This window comes from Pistacia vera, unplaced genomic scaffold (genome assembly GCF_008641045.1).
Source record: "Pistacia vera cultivar Batoury unplaced genomic scaffold, PisVer_v2 Contig77, whole genome shotgun sequence".
Lineage (NCBI taxonomy): Eukaryota > Viridiplantae > Streptophyta > Magnoliopsida > Sapindales > Anacardiaceae > Pistacia > Pistacia vera.
The window spans coordinates 1,051,488-1,077,481 of record NW_022196634.1 but is presented as its reverse complement, the minus strand read 5'-3'; the positions used below and the strand labels follow the sequence as shown (position 1 = coordinate 1,077,481).

The 25,994-nt window shown below is 36.5% G+C and overlaps 2 protein-coding genes and 2 pseudogenes across 2 annotated transcripts; all 4 read left to right on the top strand.

Annotated features, from left to right (window-relative positions):
- Positions 1–200: 200 nt before the first annotated feature.
- On the top strand, positions 201–10,670 carry LOC116116340 (annotated as a pseudogene).
- A 1,031-nt stretch (positions 10,671–11,701) lies between these two features.
- On the top strand, positions 11,702–12,452 carry LOC116116339 (annotated as a pseudogene).
- A 1,865-nt stretch (positions 12,453–14,317) lies between these two features.
- Positions 14,318–20,338, top strand: LOC116116310 (LRR receptor-like serine/threonine-protein kinase ERL1). Its single transcript, XM_031402406.1, has 27 exons — positions 14,318–14,533; positions 14,644–14,782; positions 14,915–14,986; positions 15,086–15,157; positions 15,260–15,331; positions 15,424–15,495; positions 15,679–15,750; positions 15,925–15,996; positions 16,093–16,164; positions 16,252–16,320; positions 16,438–16,509; positions 16,606–16,677; positions 16,786–16,857; positions 16,947–17,018; positions 17,091–17,162; positions 17,251–17,322; positions 17,420–17,491; positions 17,571–17,642; positions 17,735–17,806; positions 17,894–17,965; positions 18,068–18,139; positions 18,226–18,297; positions 18,372–18,445; positions 18,567–18,701; positions 18,781–19,119; positions 19,303–19,673; positions 19,798–20,338. Exons 1-27 carry the CDS (start codon positions 14,437–14,439, stop codon positions 20,152–20,154), a joined length of 2,949 nt encoding a protein of 982 aa, XP_031258266.1. The 5' UTR covers positions 14,318–14,436; the 3' UTR covers positions 20,155–20,338.
- Positions 20,208–24,619, top strand: LOC116116338 (LRR receptor-like serine/threonine-protein kinase ERL1). The gene is made up of 21 exons (XM_031402430.1): positions 20,208–20,251; positions 20,389–20,460; positions 20,557–20,628; positions 20,716–20,784; positions 20,902–20,973; positions 21,070–21,141; positions 21,250–21,321; positions 21,411–21,482; positions 21,555–21,626; positions 21,715–21,786; positions 21,884–21,955; positions 22,035–22,106; positions 22,199–22,270; positions 22,358–22,429; positions 22,532–22,603; positions 22,690–22,761; positions 22,836–22,909; positions 23,032–23,166; positions 23,246–23,584; positions 23,768–24,138; positions 24,263–24,619. Exons 1-21 carry the CDS (start codon positions 20,208–20,210, stop codon positions 24,617–24,619), a joined length of 2,397 nt encoding a protein of 798 aa, XP_031258290.1.
- The last annotated feature ends 1,375 nt before the right edge of the window (positions 24,620–25,994 follow it).

Below are 25,994 nucleotides of genomic sequence, written 5' to 3'. Positions count from 1 at the left end.
TTGCTAATTTCACTAAACACCCCAATATATAAAAATTTTATAAATGACAAAAACACTCCCACTCACCCACAGTGCTAGATTTCGCCCACCACCGTCAGAATCGATCAGAATCTGGCGTTACAACGTAGACGGTTAGATCTGACTGGATATGCGTCGATCTAGCCGTCAACGGCCGCAAAAGGCCGATCTAGCTATCAACGATGGCCGGCCAAAGATATGGCCGTCGTTTACAGCCAGATTGGCAAATTACCGACCATCACCAACGGTGGTTGCTGGAAACTGGCATTATGTTGTATAGTATGTTTTGTTAATTTTAAACTTTATTTTTCTAGGGATGTTTAATTAAATTAATAACTTAATCAGTCTAAAAGTAATAAAAAATATAATATTATTTCCTAAATATTAAACAAACAATTATTTTAAATATGACAGGGAATAATAAACCAAACTGACTGTTATATTTTTAAAAAAGTTATTAAAACACTGTCCCTTACAAAATTTAATTTGATATTATTATTTTTATAATAGGAAGACAAGTGTAGGGGTAATGACACGGCGCTGAGGTTAAGGGACTATTTGAAAAACAAGACTAGCTGTCAATATGAAAAAGCTTTGGAAACGTTAGTACGAATGACGGCCGGCAATGAATAAAAGATTCATTAACAAATGAAATAAGAAATCCGTCAGCCACTAACGTCGCTTCGCCGCCGTTTACATCGTCCTTGTCTCTATTCTCTCTCCACTGCAAGTGCTAAATATAGCTTCTTCACTCTCACTCTCTCACCTTCATACACCTATGCTCAGTCTACTGCACCTCACGCTAAACGCCTGTTTCCTTTTCTTCCTTAACTTCTTCCTCTCTCTTCAAACTCTCTCATTCAAACCAGACTCCAATGCTAAGAATGACCCACTCAAACCTGTAGCTCAGCTTCTTTTTATTTTATTTTTGTTTGTTTCTTTGGACATAATACATCTTCACCATTTTCTTCGAAAAATGCAGAGTTTGGTTTAGAGATGAAGAAGAAAAGTTTATTTTCTTATCCGTGTTCTTGCTTCTTTGTCAATTTGCTTCCCCGCTGAGCGATGAAGGTTAGTGTTCCTTTACTTTCCTGATTTGCATCTTTTGATTTGCTTATTTTTGGATGACAAGATTTAAACTGTGTTTTGGAATATCTGTTTGCTGAGTGGTGTGCAGGGAAAGCTTTGATGCGATTAAGGCGTCCTTTGCAATGTAGTGAATGTGTTGTTGGACTGGACGATGTGCACAACTCTGATTCTGTTCATGGCGTGGTGTTTTCTGTGACAATGCCACCCTGTCGGTTGTTTCTTTGTACGTTCTCTCTGCTCTCTTTTGTTATGCACTACAATGTAACGGATTGTTTTTTTGTATGTTCTCTGCTCCTCATCTAGTATGCACTTCAATGTTTTTTGACTAATTATTTTCTTGTCTTCTTTTCTCTTACAGGATTGTCTAGCTTGAATCTGGGTGGAGAGATTTCGTCAGCCATTGGAGATTTGAGTAACTTGCAATCTAGTAGGTGTATATGAGAGCTACTGAATAACTTCTGTTATATATTTTTTTTATCGCAAATAATAGTTTGGTTTTCGTTTTTTTTGTTTTTGAAATGTTGCAGAGACTTTCAAGGGAACAAGCTAACGGGCCAAATTCCAGACGAGATTGGGAACTCTGCTTCCTTGTTTTCATCTGTAAACTTAACTATTTTCTTTATTACACTTGTTATGATTCTTTGTTATTTACAATTATTTTTGTTCTCTAACAGGTGGCCGTTTATTTTTGATTGGTTTGCAGGGGACTTATCTGATAATAGTCTTTTTGGTGACATACCATTTTCAATGTCAAAGCTCAAGCATCTTGAGTACTTGTCAGTTTCAATATTTAAGTTCGGAGTTCGTTGTTTCATTTACCAAATTTACCAAAGAGAAATAAGCCAAAAATCCTTTATGTGATGCGGAATTTGAAGAACAATCAGCTCATTGGCCCTATTCCTTCGACATTGACCCAGATTCCTATCTGAAGACCCTGTAAGTCTGTTAATTTTTTAATTGTTTCAATACTCTAGTCTAATCTACTCATCTAGAAGATTTGAAGTCTACAGAAATACCCTTCTAGTTCTTACTTTTTTGGTTTAATGCTGTTATCTCTGATATTGCTATGTTCTTTTCTTAAACATTTTACCTTGCTTTTTTTTTTGAGATTTAAGGGATCTTGCTCGAAACGCGCTTAACGGGAGATACCAAGGTAAATTTATTGGAGTGAAGTGATCAATACCTGTAGTTTATAAACTTTGTTTAGTAATTAAAAACTATTTTTATTTTCTTGCATTTTTTTTTTTATAACTTTACGCATTGCACGTGTCTAGTGACATTGTTTTAAATCACAAATAAAGTTTGAACCGTAGAGCGAATCTTTGCGTAATCCATTGTATAATTTCGTTCACAGTGGGCTACGAGGCAATGCTTTGACTGGAACCCTGTCCCTGACATGTGTCAATTGACTGGCTTGTGGTATTTGTAGTATTCACAGTTTTCTCGTTCCTTATTTTCTTTGCATTTTATTATTTTTAGCCTTCGAGTTCACTGGTCCTGCCATGCTTTATGTGTTTCAGTGATGTGAGAGGCAATAACTTAACTGGCACAATTCCAAGACAGTATTGGTAACTGTACAAGCTTTGAGATACTGTATGTCATGGCTAAATCCTATCTTTTGCTAGTCTGTTTTCTAGTATGTATTATATTTACTTTTTTGTATGTTGAGAATATCAGGGATATATCTATAACCAGATAACTGGTGTGATACCATACAAAATTGGCTTCCTGCAAGTGGCAACACTGTAAGTGTTCTAACTTTCTATACTATTTGTTTCTCTTGAAAAATTTAGCTTAATGTTTGCACCGTGTGGCATATCAAAGAGATTTGGTTAATTTCAATGGGGTGTTTTTTTGTTGGTCACTTCAAGGAATAAGCTAACTGGGAAATTCCAGAGGTCTTGGCTTGATGCAGGCCTAGCTGTTCTGTGAGTATTCATGCTATATCAGTAAGATTTTTATTTAGTTAAAGCCAGTTTTACTGATTTATAATCATATTGCTTTTTGCCCTTCTTTTCCAGGGACTTAATTGACAATGAGCTCATTGACCAATCCCACCCTACTCGCATTTTCGTTTACTGGAAAACTGTAGTTTCTATATGTTTGACATATTTGTTATGTTGCTTCTTGTTTTGTTCCTTGTTATTGTTCTTCTTTGTTTTGTTCGTTTCATAATTAGTTTGCTGTAACAGATATCTCCATGGCAACAGACTAACTGGACCAATCCGCCAGAGCTAGGCAATATGTCAAAGCTTAGTTACTTGTGAGCTCTCACTTTTTAACATAGCCTTATTACCCACTCTGTGGAACTCCTGTTGCTAATTTCCTTCTGGCATGTTCTTTTTTTGTAGGCAATTGCATGATAATCATCTTGTGGGACCATTCCTGCTGAGCTTGGAAGCTTGAGCAATTTTGTTGAACTGTGAGTCTTCATTGTTTTCCATTTGTTGTGTCTTTCTTACTTCAACTAATCAGCCTGGGTTTTGTTGTCTGGAATCTTGCAAATAATAACCTTGAAGGACCCATTCCACATAATATCAGTTCCTGTACAGCACTGAATCAATTGTAGGGTCTCCTTGATTCTTATTTACTCATTTTATTGTCGTGCATCTCACTTCTGTTTATTTCGCGAATCTTGGTCTAATTTACAGCAATGTGCGTGGTAATCACTTAAATGGGTCCATCCCATCTAGCTTCCGCAATCTGGAGAGTTTGACTTACCTGTATGTTCTGATACTTTAAATTTACATAGGTTCCAGTATCAGTGAAACCTCTTTTATGATATTAATAAGTGTATGAAATTCTTTTGTGTTTAGAAACCTGTCAAAGAACAATTTCAAAGTTGGATACCAACTGAGCTGGGACGAATCTTAATCTTGATACATTGTAAGTTTCTTTTGCATCATGTATTTTTCTTGGTATTATCCCAAGGCTAGAAGTTACGTGTTCTCTTTATCTTCCAGGGATCTTTCTACAATGATTTCTCTGACCTGTTCCTGCTTCTATTGGCGAGCTGGAGCACCTTCTTACCCTGTATGCCTTAAAGAAAAGCATGTTTTATTTGTATGATAGCTATTATTTAAGGCTGTGCAATAGCTAACATGTTCTTTATTTATGCAGAACTGAGCCGGAATCATTTTAATGGGTCATTGCCTGCTGAATTTGGCACTCTTAAAAGCTACAGATAATGTGAGAGTTACTTGTTTCGATAAATCTGTTATTTTGGTGCATTTAATTTTCTTTCATGTGATGATTCTTATTTCTGTTTGTTTGTAGTGATGTGTCTTTCAACAATCTCTCTGGATCATCCCTGCAGAACTGGGCCAGCTCCAATATCTTTTCTCTGTAAGATCTTGATCTTTCCTTATATAGCTGTACAGTATGCTTTTGATTATATTTAAGATGTCTGCTGATGCCTTTTTTGAGATGAAATTGCTTTACAGGTATTGACAAACAACTTGCATGGCGAAATTCCGGTCCACTTACCAATTCTTTCAGTCTATCCAACCTGTGAGAGAGGATTTCATGGTCCATTTCTTAGTTTTCATCTAATAATTTATTGTCTCACTGAACCCAAATTTCTATCATTCCAGGATGTGTCTTACAAAACTTATCTGGGATTATACCTCAATCAGAAACTTCTCAAAATTTTCTCCTGACAGGTGTGCTGAAACTTAGTTATGTATCTTCTTGGATCATAACTTCTGTATTCATTATTTGTATTTCGTGTGTCAGCTTCATTGGAAATCCACTGTTATGTGGCAACTGGTTTGGATCAATATGCGTCCTTCGATACGGAAGTCTAGGGGTATGAACTTCATCTTTCAACGATCTTATCTAGTGTTCACTTATTCTGTTGTTAGCTTTTTTTCATAAATAAGGATTTAAAAAGCAGAACTTTTTTGCTTAACGATGTATTCTGCATTCCAGTTATTTTCTCCCGAGCTGCTGTTGCTTGTATGATTTTGGCTTCATTACATTGTTAGCGAGTTGCAGTTGCTGTAACAAATCTAACCAGCAGAAAACACAGTTTTAACAGGCTTCCAAAAAGTCTGTGCTGGTATGTGTTTGCCTTTGTATTTTCTCAGAGACGTTAAACCTTTTTTATGTTTCCTGAAGGGTTGTTTTGTTCTTTCTCAGCTCCACCCAAGCTTGTGATTCTTCACATGGATATGGCTATTCACACCTTTGATGACGTAATGAGAACCACTGAGTTTGAGTGAGAAGTTATTATAGGATATGGTGCATCTAGCACGGTTTATAGATGTGCGTTGAAATTCCCGACCATTTGCAATTAAGCGACTTTACACTCGGTATCCTCACAACTTGAGAGAGTTTGAGACTGAACTTGAACACATTGGCAGCATCAGACATAGAAATATGTTAGCCTGCATGGTTATGCATTGTCACAGTGGGGAAATCTCCTCTCTATGATTACATGGAAAATGGTTCTCTTTGGGATCTTCTGCATGGTTAGTTTTTATAGTCCATAAATGGGATTATATAATATGGGCATGGGAAATGATGCTTTTCAAATGTATCTTCATCCTACTTGAATTTCAAATTTTAATTGTTATAACTTTATGTTTCTTTTATATTTGCTGGCTTGTGATTTTTTTTTTTTTGGGTCGGTTGACATGCCAGATCCTCAACAAAGTAAAACTTGTTGGGAAACTCGGCTGAATTGCGTTGGAGCTGCTCAAGGACTTGCTTATCTTCATCATGATTGCACCCCCGAATTATTCACAGGGATGTTAAGTCCTCGAATATCCTGTTGGACGAAATTTTGAGCCACCTCCTCAGATTTTGGTATTGCTAAATGTATACCAACTGCAATGGCTCATGCTTCAACATATGTTTTGGGAACTATTGGCTACATAGACCCAGATGCCCCACCTCTCGGCTTAATGAAAAGTCAGATGTTTAAGCTTTGGCATTGTGCTTCTTGAGATTCTGACAGGGAAGAAGGCTGTGGATAACGAATCTAACTTGCATCAGCTGGTAACCTTTTACTGCAATCATTTTTTGTTTTCTAATAGTATTGTAGAAACAACTCATAAATATTATCAAGGCAAGAGTGAAATCAGGTCAAACTGAGCGGTTTGGATGATATTTATTTTTCAATACTGTCCAAGGCCGATGACAATACAGTAATGAGGCTGTTGATCCAGAGGTTTCAGTTACTTGCATGGATATGAACAATGTAGAAGACCTTCCAACTTGCTCTACTGTGCACTAAGCACAACTCTTTGGACACCCAACGATGCAGAGGTTGCAAGGATTTGGTCTCCCTTCTTCCAGCTTCTCCCCCAGTCCACTTTGGCTCCAAAATCGACCGACTATGCCAAATTTGTAATTGACAAGGGACATCTGCGGCGACAACTTCAGCAGCAGCAAGTTCAGCAGAACAATTCAGCCGATGCTCAGTGGTTTGTTCGGTTGGAGAAGTTATATCTAAGAACTCCCATTAAATTACAAGTTGCTTTTTGTTATGCACACAGGAATGAAAAAAGAACACGGGAGAATGGATAGTCCGGAATTTGGTCCATTTGGTGTCAGTTCCTGTTGTTAGAAAATGTATATGGTCCCTTATCTGAAAATTTTGTACATTTTGGACTGACTAGATAGGAAATTATTCAAAGTAGTATAAACTTTGAAATTGTTGGCTTTGACAAAGACTCTAATAGAAACATGTTCTAGATATTGGTATTGGCAATGTTTTAAACCTGGCTTGGTCCTCGGTTCAATTGGGACCTGAAAGCTTCAACGGGTTGGGTTTATTTTTTCTTGTTCTCTTAAAACCTTGGTATTCGGGAGGATGATCGTGGACCATTGACGTCGGGATGTTGGGCTCCTGAAGACTGTGTTGGTGAATGCAATGGTGGTGATGTTGATTTTCGTTGAGTAAATCGATGGAAATCAAACAAAATCGGTAGCGACAACAATTGACTTTTGTCGTGATTGGTGAGGTTAACGAGGGTAAGTGAGGTAGGTTTTGGTCGGAGGAATAGGAGTAGTAATTTTGGGTGATGGAGAGGTTGTCGATGCTGGTGTCGATGAGACTGGCTTAGAATGTTAATGTCGGCGTAGATGATTCTGGCCTGAAATGTTGACATCATGTGAGATTTGGCCAAAATTGAACCTATTTTAGCTGGTTCTGTGGTATATTTTAAGGGAGTGGCTCAAAGGGACAATTGGGGTTGCACTTTGAGGTGTCGTGCTCGCAACCAGTCGTCGGTTGATTTGTATTTGGATGTGTTTACCAAATTTCAAACTATAGTGACTTAATAATTTTTAGGGTGTATTCGTTTGAATTTGAGAAGTTCTGGTCAAACCGGTTAACCAATCAAATCGGGACCGACAACTTTGTCTGGTTTGACCCCACTTGTGTTTTAACACGTTAGTTGCTAGGACCAGTTTTATCTTTTTGTCTTTTGGTTCAAAGGGATAGCTTTGTAAATTTGATGAAATCTTCTGGCCTGCTTGGTTATATTTTCTATTTGCATTCTTAGCTTCATATGCGTTAATGATCAGTAAGGAAAACCCTATATTAGTTCAGCCTTGGTGTTTGGGTTAATAATGGTCTGAAGTTATGTTTGATAAATCGTCATTCTACCTCTTTAATCTTTTTGAAAAGAGTAAAAAATTAACGTCGCAAAGTGTTGAATTCATAGAGTGGTTCATAATTTTGGGAGTTTTTAGAATAAAATTTGAGTTGAGTTGGGTTATAAAAAGGTAATTATTAATGTTAAAAAGTTGAATAAAATAAAATTAGATTTTGAGAATATTGAATTAAAAGTAGTTTTGAGTTTTTAGGATAAGATTGTGAAATAGTATAAGGTATAAATAGTGAATCTTAACTTGATACTCAACCTCGAAAGAAAACCGATAAGTCAAGTGCCTGAAAATCAGTTGAGGCGTTTTAATACAAGCTTTTGTGGGCTTTTAGTTTGTCTTTTGGTGCCCAAAAACGTATTGAGAATAATAAAAAGTACTGAATTTTAAAAAGCTAGTCAGACTCCATCACTAATTTTTTTATACATTAGAGTGGGAGTTGAATCTTTTGGCAGAAACAAATTCTATTTCTACATGAATGGGTTTATGCTGTGGAAGCTGCAGGTGGGGAGTAGTTAAATTTAAAATTATAAAATGGCTTAAAGCATTTGATTCAATTAGTATTTACTGGTTTAAGGGTGGTTTTGTCATCAAGAGTTGCACAGGATGTAAGTGCAATGTCTGCAGGAGTTCTGCTACTCCCAAACAAGTTCACGAGTCATTAAGATTCTTCTGACCATTCTGGCAACTCTGATTTCAGTATTATACTTCAGTAGGGTTTAAAGTCTGTTCAATTATAGACTTTTCGGCCTAGGTAGTAAGCTGCGTATTATTTGTGAATTAATTCACGCATTATTCACTAACTACCATATTTTATCAGCACAACTGTATGATTTGCAAATGTATATCTCTGTCGTATTATTAGTAAATTATTCTTATATTTGAATTTTTACAAATATATTTTTCACCGTTTGTCATATCATAACTGTAAAATTCTTGTACTTTTTTTTTGCCGTATTCATATATTTGAAATGTTATATAGATTTTAACCAAATGGTCTATGAAAAGTACTAAAACTAGGATTGATATTACCGTATTTTTTAAAAACGTATTATTGACAATGTGTTATATTAAACCTGTAAATACCACTACCGTATTTTTTCTGTATCCAAATTTTTATAAACGTATTTTTCATCATTTACCGTATCATACCCGTAAAATTTTCGTATTGATTTTTTGTCATACCCGTATTTACTAGCTAGGCTTTTCAGAGCCTTTTGCATTTATTATTTTGTGAAATAATTTTTTAGTACATAATACGGAAGTGATACCTGTTCATTAAAGTTCCTCTTGAACCAGGAACAAGTCCAAATAAATATAAAACAAACATATAACATGTATTAAGATTTGAATAATTTCAAATTTGTTTAGATTAACCAAAGTATTGTAAAATTAGTCCAGAATAGTAATACAACCAATCAATCCTTTGGTAAATCAACAAATCCAATTGTCAATATATACAAACTATAATTTTAAAGAAATGCTATACTTTGTTGGTTACCAAATTTTTTTGGGAGTACATCGTTTTTCTCATGCATAAAAAAATATACACAAAACAACCCCCCAAATAAAAAAGAAAAAGAAAAAAGTTATGTGCAACTATTTGCTATAATTTTTTAGGGTAGAACAGGTATCAAAATTCATCTGAAATGATCAACTCATTTCTCAAAAGCTTTGTTCTGGATGAAAATAGCTAACTGGGAAAATTCCAGAGGTGTCTGGCTTGATGCAGGCTCTAGCTGTTCTGTGAGTATGCATGCTATATCAGAAAGATTTTTATTATTTAAAGCCAGTTTTACTGATTTTATAATCATATTGCTTTTGCCCTTTTTTCCAGGGACTTAAGTGACAATGAGCTCATTGGACCAATCCCACCCATATCGGCAATTTGTCGTTTACTGGAAAACTGTTAGTTCTTATATGTTGACATATTTGTTATTGTTGCTTCTTTGTTTTGTTCTTTGTTATTGTTGCTCTTTGTTTTGTTCGTTCATAAATTGTCTGTAACAGATATCTCCAGGGCAACAGACTACTGGACCAATCCCGCCAGAGCTAGGCAATGTCAAAGCTTAGTTACTTGTGAGCTCTCACTTTGTAACATAGCCTTATTACCACACATCTGTGACTCCTGTTGCTAATTCCTTTCTGGCTGTTCTTTTTTTGTAGGCAATTGCATGATAATCTCTTGTTGGGACCATTCCTGCTGAGCTTGGGAAGCTTGAGCAATTGTTTGAATGTGAGTCTTATTGTTTTCCATTTGTTGTGTCTTTCTTACTTAACTAATCGCCTGTGTTTTGTTGTCTAGGATCTTGCAATAATAACCTTGAAGGACCCATTCCACTAATATCAGTTCCTGTACAGCACTGAATCAATTGTAGGTCTCCTTGATTCTTATTTACTCATTTTATTGTCGTGCATCTCACTTCTGTTTATTAATCGCGAATCTTGGTCTAATTTACAGCATGTCGTGGTAATCACTTAAGGGTCCATCCCATCTACTTCCGCAATCTGGAGAGTTTGACTTACCTGTATGTTCTGATACTTTAAATTTACATAGGTTCCAGTATCAGTGAACATCTTTTATGATATTAATATAGTGTATGAAATTCTTTTGTGTTTAGAAACCTGTCAAAGACAATTTCAAAGGTGGATACCAACTGAGCTGGGACGAATCATTAATCTTGATACTTGTAAGTTTCTTTTGCATCATGTATTTTTCTGGTATTAATCCCCAAGGCTAGAAGTTAGTGTTCTCTTTATCTTCCAGGGATCTTTCGACAATGATTTCTCTGACCTGTTCCTGCTTCTATTGGCGACTGGAGCACCTTCTTACCCTGTATGCCTTAAAGAAAACATTGTTTTATTGTATGATAGCTATTTATTTAAGGCTGTGCAATTAGCTCCTATGTTCTTTATTTATGCAGAAACTTGAGCCGGAATCATTTTAATGGGTCATTGCCTGCTGAATTTGGCACTCTTAAAGCATACAGATAATGTGAGAGTTACTTGTTTCGATAAATCTGTTATTTTGGTGCATTTAATTTTCTTTCATGTGATGATCTTATTTCTGTTTGTTTGTAGTGATGTGTCTTTCAACAATCTCTCTGGTAGCTCCCTGCAAACTGGCCACTCCAAAATATTTTTCTCTGTAAGATCTTGATCTTATTCCTTTATACTGTGACATATGCTTTTGATTAATATTTAAGATGTCATGCTGATGCCTTTTGAGATAAATTGCTTTACAGGATATTGAACACACAACATTGCATGGATGTCCAGCTTACCCATTCTTTCAGTCTATCAACCTGTGAGAGAGGATTTCATGGTCAGTTCTTTAGTTTTTCATCTAATAATTTATTGTCTCACTGAACCCAAATTTCTATCATTCCAGGAATGTGTCTTACAACACTTATCTGGGATTATACCTCCAATCAGAAACTCTCAAAATTTTCTCCTGACAGGTGGCATGAAACGTTAGTTTAGTATCTTCTTGGATCAAACTTCTACATATTTTATTTGGTGTGTCAGCTTCATTAAATCCACTGTTATTGGCAACTGGTTTGGATCAATATGGTCCTTCTACGGAAGTCTAGGGGTATGAACTTCATCTTTCAACGATCTTATCTGTGTTCACTTATTCTGTCTGTTAGCTTTTCTATAAATAAGGATTTAAAAAGCAAGAACTTTTTGCTTAACGTGTATTCTGCATTCCAGTTATTTTTCCCGAGCTGCTGTTGCTTGTATGATTTTGGGCTTCATACATTGTTAGCGATGGTTGCAGTTGCTGTATACAAATCTAACAGCAGAAACAACAGTTTAACAGGCTTCCAAAAAGTCTGTGCTGGGATGTGTTTGCCTTTGTATTTTCTCAGACGGTTAAACCTTTTTTTGTTCCTGAAGGTTGTTTTTTTTCTTTCTCAGCTCCACCCAAGCTTGTGATTCTTCACATGGATATGGCTATTCACACCTTTGATGACGTATGAGAACCACTGAGAATTTGAGTGAGAAGTATATTATAGGTATAGGTGCATCTACACGGTTTATAGATGTGCGTTGAAGATCCCGACCATTGCAATTAAGCGACTTTCAACGGTATCCTCACAACTTGAGAGAGTTTGAGACTGAACTTGAAACCATTGGCAGCATCAGACATAGAAATATTGTTAGCCTGCATGGTTATGCATTGTCACAGTGGGGAAATCTCCTCTTCTATGATTACATGAAATGGTTCTCTTTGGGATCTTCTGCATGGTTAGTTTTTATAGTCCATAAATGGGCTTAATATAATATGGGCATGGGGAAATGATGCTTTTCAATGTACTTCATGCCTACTTGAATTTAAATTTTAATTGTTATACTTATGTTTCTTTTATTTTTTTGCTGGCTGTGATTTTTTTTTTTTGGTCGGTTGACATGCCAGATCCTCAACAAAAGTAAACTTGATTGGAAACTCGGCTGAAGATTGCAGTTGGAGCTGCTCAAGACTTGCTTATCTTCATCATGATTGCAACCCCCATTATTCCAGGGATGTTAGTCCTCGAATATCCTGTTGGAGGAATTTGAGCCACATCTCTCAGATTTTGGTATTGCTAAATGTATACCAACTGCAATGGCTCATGCTTCAACATATGTTTGGAACTATTGGCTACATAGACCCAGATATGCCCGCACCTCTCGGCTTATGAAAGTCAGATGTTTATAGCTTTGGCATTTGCTTCTTGAGATTCTGACAGGGAAGAAGGCTGTGGATAACGAATCTACTTGCATCAGCTGGTAACCTTTTACTGCAATCATTTTGTTTTCTAATAGTATTGTAAACAACTCATATAATTATCAAGGCAAGAGTGAATCAGGTCAAACTGAGCGTTGGATGAATATTTTATTTTTCAGATACTGTCCAAGGCCGATGCCAAACAGTAATGGAGGCTGTTGACCAAGGGTTTCAGTTACTTGCATGGATAGAACAATTTTAGAAAGACCTTCCACTTGCTCTACTGTGCACTAAGCACAACTCTTGGACAGACCACACGATGCAGGAGGTTGCAAGGATTTTGTGCCTCCCTTCTTCCAGCTTCTCCCACCAAGTCCACTTTGGCTCCAAAATCGACCGACTATGCCAAATTTGTAATTGACAAGGACATCTGCGGCGACAACTCAGCGCAGCAAGTTCACAGAACAATTCAGCCGATGCTGTTGTTCGGTTTGGAGAAGTTATATCTAAGAACTCCCATTAAATACAAGTTGCTTTTGTTTAGCACACGGAATGAAAAAGAACACGGAGATGGATAGTCCGAATTTTGGTCCATTTGGTGTCAGTTCCGTTTTAGAAAATGTATATGGTCCCTTACTCGAAAATTTTGTACATTTTGGACTGACTAGATAGGAAATTATTCAAAGTAGTATAACTTTGAAATTGTTGGCTTGACAAAGACTTCTAATAGAAACATGTTCTAGATATTGTGTTGGCAATGTTTTAAAACCTGGCTTGGCCATCGGTTCAATTGGGACCTGAAAGCTTCAACGGGTTGGTTATATTTTTCTTGTTCTCTAAAACCTTGGTATCGAGGATGATCGGTGACACATTGACGGTCGGGATGTTGGGCTCCTGAAGAGACTGTGTTGGTGAATGCTGGTGGTGAGTTGATTTTCGGTGAGTAAATCGATCGGAAATCAAACAAAACGGTAGCGACAACAATTGACTTTTGTCGGTGATGGTGAGGTTAACGAGGGTAAGGTGAGGTAGGTTTTGGTCGGAAGGAATAGGAGAGTAATTTTGGGTGTGGAGAGGGTTGTCGATGCTGGTGTCGATGATCTGGCTTAGATGTTAATGTCGGCGTAGATGATATCTGGCCTGAATGTTGACATCAGTAGATTTGGCCAAAATTGAACCTATTTTAGCTGGTTCTTGGGTATATTTTAAGGGAGTGGGCTCAAGGGACAATTGGGGTTGCATTTGAGGTGTCGTGTCGCCAACCATTCGTGGTTGATTTGTATTTGGATGTGGTTTCCAAATTTCAAACTATAGTGACTTAATAATTTTTAGGGGTGATTCGTTGAATTTGAGAAGTTCTGTCACCGGTTAAACCATCAAATCGGGACCGACAACTTTGTCTGGTTTGACCCCCTTGTGTTTTACCACGTTAGTTGCTAGGATAACAGTTTTTCTTGTCTTTTGGTTCAAAGGGATAGCTGTGTAATTTGCCATAGGTCATAGATTCTGGCTGCCTTTGTTGTAATTGTAGGGGTGAATGAACAGGCGCGTGAGAGTTAGAGTGGAGTATTATGAAAAAGCAAGACTAACTGTCAAATAATGAAAAGCTTTGGGAAACGTTAGTACGAATGACGGCCGGCAAATGAATAAAAGATTCATTAAACAAATGAAATAAGAAATCCGTCAGCCACTAACGTCGCTTCACCGCCGTTTACATCGTCCTTGTCTCTAATTCTCTCTCCACTGCAATGGCTAAATATAGCTTCTTCACTCTCACTCTCTCACTCTTCATAACACCTATGCTCAGTCTACCTTGCACCTCACGCTAAACGCCTGTTCCTTTTCTTCCTTAACTTCTTCTCTCTCCTTCAAACTTCTCTCATTCAAACCAGACTCAATGCTAAAGTAATGACCCACTCAAACCTGTAGCTCAAGCTTCTTTTTATTTTATTTTTGTTTGTTTCTTTGGACATAACTACATCTTCACCATTTTCTTTCGAAAAATGCAAGTGTTTGGTTTACAGATGAAGAAGAAAAGTTTATTTTCGTTATCCGTGTTCTTGCTTCTTTGTCAATTTGCTTCCCCGCTGAGCGATGAAGGTTAGTGTTCCTTTACATTTCTCTTGATTTGCATTCTTTTGATTTGCTTATTTTTGGATGACAAGATTTAAACTGTGTTTTGGAATATCTGTTTGCTGAGTGGTGTGCAGGGAAAGCTTTGATGGCGATTAAGGCGTCCTTTAGCAATGTAGTGAATGTGTTGTTGGACTGGGACGATGTGCACAACTCTGATTTCTGTTCATGGCGTGGTGTTTTCTGTGACAATGCCACCCTGTCGGTTGTTTCTTTGTACGTTCTCTGCTCTCTTTTGTTATGCACTACAATGTAACTGATTGTTTCTTTGTATGTTCTCTGCTCTCTTCTAGTATGCACTTCAATGTTTTTGACTAATTATTTTCTTGTCTTCTTTTCTCTGTACAGGAACTTGTCTAGCTTGAATCTGGGTGGAGAGATTTCGTCAGCCATTGGAGATTTGAGTAACTTGCAATCTATGTAGGTGTATTATGAGAGCTACTGACATAACTTCTGTTAATATTTTTTTTTATCGCAAATAATAGTTTTGTTTTCGTTTTTGTTTTTGAAATGTTGCAGAGACTTTCAAGGGAACAAGCTAACGGGCCAAATTCCAGACGAGATTGGGAACTGTGCTTCCCTAGTTCATCTGTAAACTTAACTATTTTCTTTATTACAGTTGTTTTGATTCTTTGTTTTATACAATTATTTTGTTCTCTAACAGGTGGTCGTTTATTTTTGATTGGTTTGCAGGGACTTATCTGATAATAGTCTTTTTGGTGACATACCATTTTCAATGTCAAAGCTCAAGCATCTTGAGTACTTGTCAGTTTCAATATATTAAGTTCTGAGTTCGTTGTTTCATTTTACCAAATTTACCAAAGAGAAATAAGCCAAAAATCCTTTATGTGATGCAGGAATTTGAAGAACAATCAGCTCATTGGCCCTATTCCTTCGACATTGACCCAGATTCCTAATCTGAAGACCCTGTAAGTCTGTTAATTTTTTAATTGTTTCAATACTCTAGTCTAATCTACTCATTCTAGAAGATTTGACAAGTCTACAGAAATAACCTTCTAGTTCTTACTTTTTTGGTTTAATGCTGTTTATCTCTGATATTGCTATGTTTTTTTCTATAACATTTTACCTTGTATTGTTTTTTGTGATTTAAGGGATCTTGCTCGAAACCAGCTTACGGGTGAGATACCAAGGATAATTTATTGGAGTGAAGTGATGCAATACCTGTAAGTTTATGAACTTACGTTTAGTAATTAGAAACTATTTTATTTTCTTGCATTTTTTTTTTTTATAACTTTACGCATTGAACAGTGTCTAGTGACATTGTTTTAAATCACAAATAAAGTTTGAACCGTAGAGCGAATCTTTGCGTAATCTCATTGTATAATTTGCGTTCACAGTGGGCTACGAGGCAATGCTTTGACTGGAACCCTGTCCCCTGACATGTGTCAATTGACTGGCTTGTGGTATTTGTAAGTTGTCACAGTTTTCTCGTTCCTTATTTTCTTTGCATTTTATTATTTTTAGCCTTCGAGTTCACTGGTCCTGCCATGCTTTATGTGTTTCAGTGATGTGAGAGGCAATAACTTATCTGGCACAATTCCAGACAGTATTGGTAACTGTACAAGCTTTGAGATACTGTATGTCATGGCTAAATTCTATCTTACTGCTAGTCTGCTTTCTTTGTATGTTTGTATATTTACTTTTTTGTATGTTGAGAATATCAGGGATATATCTTATAACCAGATAACTGGTGTGATACCATACAATATTGGCTTCCTGCAAGTGGCAACACTGTAAGTGTTCTAACTTTTATATACTGTTTGTTTCTCTTGAAAAATTTGGCTTAATGGTTGCACCGTGTGGCATATAAAAAAGATTTGGTTAATTTCAATGGGGTGTTTTTTTGTTAGGTCACTTCAAGGAAATAAGCTAACTGGGAAAATTCCAGAGGTGCTTGGCTTGATGCAGGCTCTAGCTGTTCTGTGAGTATGCATGCTATATCAGGAAAGATTTTTTATTTAGTTTAAAGCCAGTTTTACTGATTCTATAATCATATTGCTGTTTGCCCTTTTTTCCAGGGACTTAAGTGACAATGAGCTCATTGGACCAATCCCACCCATACTTGGCAATTTGTCGTATACTGGAAAACTGTTAGTTCTTATATGTTTGACATATTTGTTATTGTTGCTTCTTTGTTTTGTTCCTTGTTATTGTTGCTTCTTTGTTTTGTTCTTTCATAATTTTGTTTGCTGTATCAGATATCTCCATGGCAACAGTCTAACTGGACCAATCCCGCCAGAGCTAGGCAATATGTCAAAGCTTAGTTACTTGTGAGCTCTCACATTGTAACATAGCCTTATTACACACATCTGTGGAAATCCTGTTGCTAATTTCTTTCTGGCGTGTTCTATTTTTGTAGGCAATTGCATGATAATCATCTTGTTGGGACCATTCCTGCTGAGCTTGGGAAGCTTGAGCAATTGTTTGAATTGTGAGTCTTTATTGTTTTCCATTTGTTGTGTCTTTCTTACTTTAACTAATCAGCTTGTGTTTTGTTGTCTAGGAATCTTGCAAATAATAACCTTGAAGGACCCATTCCACATAATATCAGTTCCTGTACAGCACTGAATCAATTGTAGGTTCTCCTTGATTCTTATTTACTCATTTTATTGTCGTGCATCTCACTTCTGTTTATTAATCGCGAATCTTGGTCTAATTTACAGCAATGTGCATGGTAATCACTTAAGTGGGTCCATCCCATCTAGCTTCCGCAATCTGGAGAGTTTGACTTACCTGTATGTTCTGATACTTTGGATTTACATAGGTTCCAGTATCAGTGAAACCTCTTTTATGATATTATTAATATAGTGTATGAAATTCTTTTGTGTTTAGAAACCTGTCAAAGAACAATTTCAAAGGTTGGATACCAACTGAGCTGGGACGAATCATTAATCTTGATACATTGTAAGTTTCTTTTGCATCATGTATTTTTCTTGGTATTAATCCCCAAGGCTAGAAGTTATGTGTTCTCTTTATCTTCCAGGGATCTTTCTGACAATGATTTCTCTGGACCTGTTCCTGCTTCTATTGGCGAGCTGGAGCACCTTCTTACCCTGTATGCCTTAAAGAAAAGCATTGTTTTATTTTTATGATTGCTATTTATTTAAGGCTGTGCAATTTAGCTAACTATGTTCTTTATTTTTGCAGAAACTTGAGCCGGAATCATTTTAATGGGTCATTGCCTGCTGAATTTGGCACTCTTAAAAGCATACAGATAATGTGAGAGTTACTTGTTTCGATAAATCTGTTATTTTGGTGCATTTAATTTTCTTTCATGTGATGATTCTTATTTCTGTTTGTTTGTAGTGATGTGTCTTTCAACAATCTCTCTGGTAGCATCCCTGCAGAACTGGGCCAGCTCCAAAATATCTTTTCTCTGTAAGATCTTGATCTTATTCCTTTATAGCTGTGACAGTATGCTTTTGATTAATATTTAAGATGTCATGCTGATGCCTTTTTTGAGATGAAATTGCTTTACAGGATATTGAACAACAACAACTTGCATGGCGAAATTCCGGTCCAGCTTACCAATTCTTTCAGTCTATCCAACCTGTGAGAGAGGATTTCATGGTCCAGTTCTTTAGTTTTTCATCTAAATAATTTATTGTCTCACTGAACACAAATTTCTATCATTCCAGGAATGTGTCTTACAACAACTTATCTGGGATTATACCTCCAATCAGAAACTTCTCAAAATTTTCTCCTGACAGGTGTGCATGAAAGTTAGTTATGTATCTTCTTGGATCATAACTTCTGTATTCATTATTTGTATTTCGTGTGTCAGCTTCATTGGAAATCCACTGTTATGTGGCAACTGGTTTGGATCAATATGTGGTCCTTCGATACGGAAGTCTAGGGGTATGAACTTCATCTTTCAACGATCTTATATAGCGTTCACTTATTTGTCTGTTAGCTTTTTTCATAAATAAGGATTTAAAAAGCAAGAACTTTTTGCTTAACGATGTATTCTGCATTCCAGTTATTTTCTCCCGAGCTGCTGTTGCTTGTATGATTTTGGGCTTCATTACATTGTTAGCTATGGTTGCAGTTGCTGTATACAAATCTAACCAGCAGAAACAACAGTTTAACAAGGCTTCCAAAAAGTCTGTGCTGGGTATGTGTTTGCCTTTGTATTTTCTCAGACGGTTAAACCTTTTTTATGTTTCCTGAAGGTTGTTTTTGTTCTTTCTCAGCTCCACCCAAGCTTGTGATTCTTCACATGGATATGGCTATTCACACCTTTGATGACGTAATGAGAACCACTGAGAATTTGAGTGAGAAGTATATTATAGGATATGGTGCATCTAGCACGGTTTATAGATGTGCGTTGAAGAATTCCCGACCAGTTGCAATTAAGCGACTTTACAATCGGTATCCTCACAACTTGAGAGAGTTTGAGACTGAACTTGAAACCATTGGCAGCATCAGACATAGAAATATTGTCAGCCTGCATGGTTATGCATTGTCACAGTGGGGAAATCTCCTCTTCTATGATTACATGGAAAATGGTTCTCTTTGGGATCTTCTGCATGGTTAGTTTTTATAGTCCATAAATGGGACCAGAGATATTAAATATAATATGGGCATGGGGAAATGATGCTTTTCAAATGTACTTCATGCCTACTTGAATTTCAAATTTTAATTGTTATACTTTATGTTTCTTTTATATTTTGCTGGCTTGTGATTTTTTTTTTTTGGGTCGGTTGACATGCCAGGATCCTCAACAAAAGTAAAACTTGATTGGGAAACTCGCCTGAAGATTGCAGTTGGAGCTGCTCAAGGACTTGCTTATCTTCATCATGATTGCAACCCCCGAATTATTCACAGGGATGTTAAGTCCTCAAATATCCTGTTGGATGAGAATTTTGATCCACATCTCTCAGATTTTGGTATTGCTAAATGTATACCAACTGCGATGGCTCATGCTTCAACATATGTTTTGGGAACTATTGGCTACATAGACCCAGAGTATGCCCGCACCTCTCGGCTTAATGAAAAGTCAGATGTTTATAGCTTTGGCATTGTGCTTCTTGAGATTCTGACAGGGAAGAAGGCTGTGGATAACGAATGTAACTTGCATCAGCTGGTAACCTTTTACTGCAATCATTTTTTGTTTTCTAATAGTATTGTAGAAACAACTCATATAATTATCAAGGCAGGAGTGAAATCAGGTCAAACTGAGCGTGTTGGATGAATATTTTATTTTTCAGATACTGTCCAAGGCCGATGACAATACAGTAATGGAGGCTGTTGACCCAGAGGTTTCAGTTACTTGCATGGATATGAACAATGTTAGAAAGACCTTCCAACTTGCTCTACTGTGCACTAAGCACAACTCTTTGGACAGACCAACGATGCAGGAGGTTGCAAGGATTTTGGTCTCCCTTCTTCCAGCTTCTCCCACCAAGTCCACTTTGGCTCCAAAATCGACCGACTATGCCAAATTTGTAATTGACAAGGGACATCTGCGGCGACAACTTCAGCAGCAGCAAGTTCAGCAGAACAATTCAGCCGATGCTCAGTGGTTTGTTCGGTTTGGAGAAGTTATATCTAAGAACTCCCATTAAATTACAAGTTGCTTTTTGTTATGCACACAGGAATGAAAAAAGAACACGGGAGAATGGATAGTCCGGAATTTTGGTCCATTTGGTGTCAGTTCCTGTTGTTAGAAAATGTATATGGTCCCTTATCTGAAAATTTTGTACATTTTGGACTGACTAGATAGGAAATTATTCAAAGTAGTATAAACTTTGAAATTGTTGGATCTTTGCGTAATCTCATTGTATAATTTGCGTTCACAGTGGGCTACGAGGCAATGCTTTGACTGGAACCCTGTCCCCTGACATGTGTCAATTGACTGGCTTGTGGTATTTGTAAGTTGTCACAGTTTTCTCGTTCCTTATTTTCTTTGCATTTTATTATTTTTAGCCTTCGAGTTCACTGGTCCTGCCATGCTTTATGTGTTTCAGTGATGTGAGAGGCAATAACTTAGCTGGCACAATTCCAGACAGTATTGGTAACTGTACAAGCTTTGAGATACTGTATGTCATGGCTAAATTCTATCTTACTGCTAGTCTGCTTTCTTTGTATGTTTGTATATTTACTTTTTTGTATGTTGAGAATATCAGGGATATATCTTATAACCAGATAACTGGTGTGATACCATACAATATTGGCTTCCTGCAAGTGGCAACACTGTAAGTGTTCTAACTTTTATATACTGTTTGTTTCTCTTGAAAAATTTGGCTTAATGGTTGCACCGTGTGGCATATAAAAAAGATTTGGTTAATTTCAATGGGGTGTTTTTTTGTTAGGTCACTTCAAGGAAATAAGCTAACTGGGAAAATTCCAGAGGTGCTTGGCTTGATGCAGGCTCTAGCTGTTCTGTGAGTATGCATGCTATATCAGGAAAGATTTTTTATTTAGTTTAAAGCCAGTTTTACTGATTCTATAATCATATTGCTGTTTGCCCTTTTTTCCAGGGACTTAAGTGACAATGAGCTCATTGGACCAATCCCACCCATACTTGGCAATTTGTCGTATACTGGAAAACTGTTAGTTCTTATATGTTTGACATATTTGTTATTGTTGCTTCTTTGTTTTGTTCCTTGTTATTGTTGCTTCTTTGTTTTGTTCTTTCATAATTTTGTTTGCTGTATCAGATATCTCCATGGCAACAGTCTAACTGGACCAATCCCGCCAGAGCTAGGCAATATGTCAAAGCTTAGTTACTTGTGAGCTCTCACATTGTAACATAGCCTTATTACACACATCTGTGGAAATCCTGTTGCTAATTTCTTTCTGGCGTGTTCTATTTTTGTAGGCAATTGCATGATAATCATCTTGTTGGGACCATTCCTGCTGAGCTTGGGAAGCTTGAGCAATTGTTTGAATTGTGAGTCTTTATTGTTTTCCATTTGTTGTGTCTTTCTTACTTTAACTAATCAGCTTGTGTTTTGTTGTCTAGGAATCTTGCAAATAATAACCTTGAAGGACCCATTCCACATAATATCAGTTCCTGTACAGCACTGAATCAATTGTAGGTTCTCCTTGATTCTTATTTACTCATTTTATTGTCGTGCATCTCACTTCTGTTTATTAATCGCGAATCTTGGTCTAATTTACAGCAATGTGCATGGTAATCACTTAAGTGGGTCCATCCCATCTAGCTTCCGCAATCTGGAGAGTTTGACTTACCTGTATGTTCTGATACTTTGGATTTACATAGGTTCCAGTATCAGTGAAACCTCTTTTATGATATTATTAATATAGTGTATGAAATTCTTTTGTGTTTAGAAACCTGTCAAAGAACAATTTCAAAGGTTGGATACCAACTGAGCTGGGACGAATCATTAATCTTGATACATTGTAAGTTTCTTTTGCATCATGTATTTTTCTTGGTATTAATCCCCAAGGCTAGAAGTTATGTGTTCTCTTTATCTTCCAGGGATCTTTCTGACAATGATTTCTCTGGACCTGTTCCTGCTTCTATTGGCGAGCTGGAGCACCTTCTTACCCTGTATGCCTTAAAGAAAAGCATTGTTTTATTTTTATGATTGCTATTTATTTAAGGCTGTGCAATTTAGCTAACTATGTTCTTTATTTTTGCAGAAACTTGAGCCGGAATCATTTTAATGGGTCATTGCCTGCTGAATTTGGCACTCTTAAAAGCATACAGATAATGTGAGAGTTACTTGTTTCGATAAATCTGTTATTTTGGTGCATTTAATTTTCTTTCATGTGATGATTCTTATTTCTGTTTGTTTGTAGTGATGTGTCTTTCAACAATCTCTCTGGTAGCATCCCTGCAGAACTGGGCCAGCTCCAAAATATCTTTTCTCTGTAAGATCTTGATCTTATTCCTTTATAGCTGTGACAGTATGCTTTTGATTAATATTTAAGATGTCATGCTGATGCCTTTTTTGAGATGAAATTGCTTTACAGGATATTGAACAACAACAACTTGCATGGCGAAATTCCGGTCCAGCTTACCAATTCTTTCAGTCTATCCAACCTGTGAGAGAGGATTTCATGGTCCAGTTCTTTAGTTTTTCATCTAAATAATTTATTGTCTCACTGAACACAAATTTCTATCATTCCAGGAATGTGTCTTACAACAACTTATCTGGGATTATACCTCCAATCAGAAACTTCTCAAAATTTTCTCCTGACAGGTGTGCATGAAAGTTAGTTATGTATCTTCTTGGATCATAACTTCTGTATTCATTATTTGTATTTCGTGTGTCAGCTTCATTGGAAATCCACTGTTATGTGGCAACTGGTTTGGATCAATATGTGGTCCTTCGATACGGAAGTCTAGGGGTATGAACTTCATCTTTCAACGATCTTATCTAGTGTTCACTTATTCTGTCTGTTAGCTTTTTTCATAAATAAGGATTTAAAAAGCAAGAACTTTTTGCTTAACGATGTATTCTGCATTCCAGTTATTTTCTCCCGAGCTGCTGTTGCTTGTATGATTTTGGGCTTCATTACATTGTTAGCAATGGTTGCAGTTGCTGTATACAAATCTAACCAGCAGAAACAACAGTTTAACAAGGCTTCCAAAAAGTCTGTGCTGGGTATGTGTTTGCCTTTGTATTTTCTCAGACGGTTAAACCTTTTTTATGTTTCCTGAAGGTTGTTTTTGTTCTTTCTCAGCTCCACCCAAGCTTGTGATTCTTCACATGGATATGGCTATTCACACCTTTGATGACGTAATGAGAACCACTGAGAATTTGAGTGAGAAGTATATTATAGGATATGGTGCATCTAGCACGGTTTATAGATGTGCGTTGAAGAATTCCCGACCAGTTGCAATTAAGCGACTTTACAATCGGTATCCTCACAACTTGAGAGAGTTTGAGACTGAACTTGAAACCATTGGCAGCATCAGACATAGAAATATTGTCAGCCTGCATGGTTATGCATTGTCACAGTGGGGAAATCTCCTCTTCTATGATTACATGGAAAATGGTTCTCTTTGGGATCTTCTGCATGGTTAGTTTTTATAGTCCATAAATGGGACCAGAGATATTAAATATAATATGGGCATGGGGAAATGATGCTTTTCAAATGTACTTCATGCCTACTTGAATTTCAAATTTTAATTGTTATACTTTATGTTTCTTTTATATTTTGCTGGCTTGTGATTTTTTTTTTTTGGGTCGGTTGACATGCCAGGATCCTCAACAAAAGTAAAACTTGATTGGGAAACTCGCCTGAAGATTGCAGTTGGAGCTGCTCAAGGACTTGCTTATCTTCATCATGATTGCAACCCCCGAATTATTCACAGGGATGTTAAGTCCTCAAATATCCTGTTGGATGAGAATTTTGATCCACATCTCTCAGATTTTGGTATTGCTAAATGTATACCAACTGCGATGGCTCATGCTTCAACATATGTTTTGGGAACTATTGGCTACATAGACCCAGAGTATGCCCGCACCTCTCGGCTTAATGAAAAGTCAGATGTTTATAGCTTTGGCATTGTGCTTCTTGAGATTCTGACAGGGAAGAAGGCTGTGGATAACGAATGTAACTTGCATCAGCTGGTAACCTTTTACTGCAATCATTTTTTGTTTTCTAATAGTATTGTAGAAACAACTCATATAATTATCAAGGCAGGAGTGAAATCAGGTCAAACTGAGCGTGTTGGATGAATATTTTATTTTTCAGATACTGTCCAAGGCCGATGACAATACAGTAATGGAGGCTGTTGACCCAGAGGTTTCAGTTACTTGCATGGATATGAACAATGTTAGAAAGACCTTCCAACTTGCTCTACTGTGCACTAAGCACAACTCTTTGGACAGACCAACAATGCAGGAGGTTGCAAGGATTTTGGTCTCCCTTCTTCCAGCTTCTCCCACCAAGTCCACTTTGGCTCCAAAATCGACAGACTATGCCAAATTTGTGATTGACAAAGGACATCTGCGGCGACAACTTCAGCAGCAGCAAGTTCAGCAGAACAATTCATCCGATGCTCAGTGGTTTGTTCGGTTTGGAGAATTTATATCTAAGAACTCCCATTAAATTACAAGTTTCTTTTTGTTATGCACACAGGAATGAAAAAAGAACACAGGAGGATGGATAGTCCGGAATTTTGGTCCATTTGGTGTCAGTTCCTGTTGTTAGAAAATGTATATGGTCCCTTATCTGAAAATTTTGTACATTTTGGACTGACTAGATAGGAAATTATTCAAAGTAGTATAAACTTTGAAATTGTTGGTTTTGACAAGACTTCTAATAGAAACGGGTTCTAGATATTGGTATTGGCATCTATGTTGCTAGGATGTCAGTTTTATCTTTTTTCTTTTGGTTCAAAGGGAATAGCTTTGTAAATTTGATGAAATCTTCTGGCATGCTTTGATATATTTTCTATTTGCGTTCTTAGCTTCATATGCGTTAATGATCTGTCAGGAAAACTCTATAAATAGTTCAGAGCCTTGGTGTTTGGTTTAATAATGGTCTGAAATTATGTTTGATAAATCATTATTCTATCGCTTTTTGAAGAAAGTAACAAATTAATGTTATAAAGTGTTAAATTCGAATAGTGGTTCACTATTTTGGGAGTTTTTAGAGTAGTGTTTTAGAAATTTTGGAAAAAATAGAGGAGAGTTGAGTTGAGTTGAGATAGAAAGATAATTATTAATGTTTTGAGAGTTGAGTTGAGATTGAAAGATAATTATTAACAGATATATTTTTAAGTTTTTAGGATATGATAGAGGAATAGGAATAATAGTGAATAAAGAGACTCAAAATTTCTTGACCTTATACTTAACCTCGAAAGAAAACTGGTAAGTCAAGTGCCTGAAAATCAGTTGAGGTGTTTTAATCCAGATTTTGTGGGCTTTTAGTTTGTCTTTTGGTGCCCAAAAACGTCTTGAGAATAATAAAATTGGGTTCATTTGGTTTTTTATTTGATGATTTTTAATTCGGTCTTTTATTTGATGATTTTTAGAATAGTGTTTAAAAAAAAAAGTAAAATTGGATTATTTTTACAAGAAAAGTAATTATTAATGTTTTGTGAGATGAATAAAGTAATAAGATTTTAAGAATATTGAAACAAATGTATTTTTGGGTTGTTCTTTTGTTTAATTTTATTGGGAAAATTAGAATAGTATTTTAAAGAGGGTATCAAATAGTCAAAAAGTACTGAATTGTAAGGGGATGTATATCACTAATTTTTTTGTGTACTTTAGAGTGGGAGTTGATGAATCTTTTGGCAGAAGCAAATTCTATTCCTACGTGAATGGGTTTATGGTGTGGAAGCTGCAGGTGGGAAGGAGTTAAATTTAAAATTATAAAAAGGCTGAAAGCTTCAATTAGTATTTACTGGTTTAAGGGTTTTTGTCATCAAGAGTTGCACAGGATGTAAGTGCAATGTCTGCAGGATTTCTGCTACTCC

What these genes read in the sequence shown, in the direction of transcription:
- LOC116116310 (XM_031402406.1), top strand. Translation starts at nt 14,437, where the DNA reads ATGCAAGTGTTTGGTTTACAGATGAAGAAGAAAAGTTTATTTTCGTTA. An exon ending in ACCCTGTCGGTTGTTTCTTT is followed by an intron (nt 14,783 to 14,914) that starts GTACGTTCTCTG and finishes TTCTCTGTACAG; the next exon opens with GAACTTGTCTAGCTTGAATC. An exon ending in CTGGAGCACCTTCTTACCCT is followed by an intron (nt 17,643 to 17,734) that starts GTATGCCTTAAA and finishes TTATTTTTGCAG; the next exon opens with AAACTTGAGCCGGAATCATT.
- LOC116116338 (XM_031402430.1), top strand. Translation starts at nt 20,208, where the DNA reads ATGGATAGTCCGGAATTTTGGTCCATTTGGTGTCAGTTCCTGTT. An exon ending in ATTTGGTGTCAGTTCCTGTT is followed by an intron (nt 20,252 to 20,388) that starts GTTAGAAAATGT and finishes TTGCGTTCACAG; the next exon opens with TGGGCTACGAGGCAATGCTT. An exon ending in TTGTCGTATACTGGAAAACT is followed by an intron (nt 21,142 to 21,249) that starts GTTAGTTCTTAT and finishes TTGCTGTATCAG; the next exon opens with ATATCTCCATGGCAACAGTC.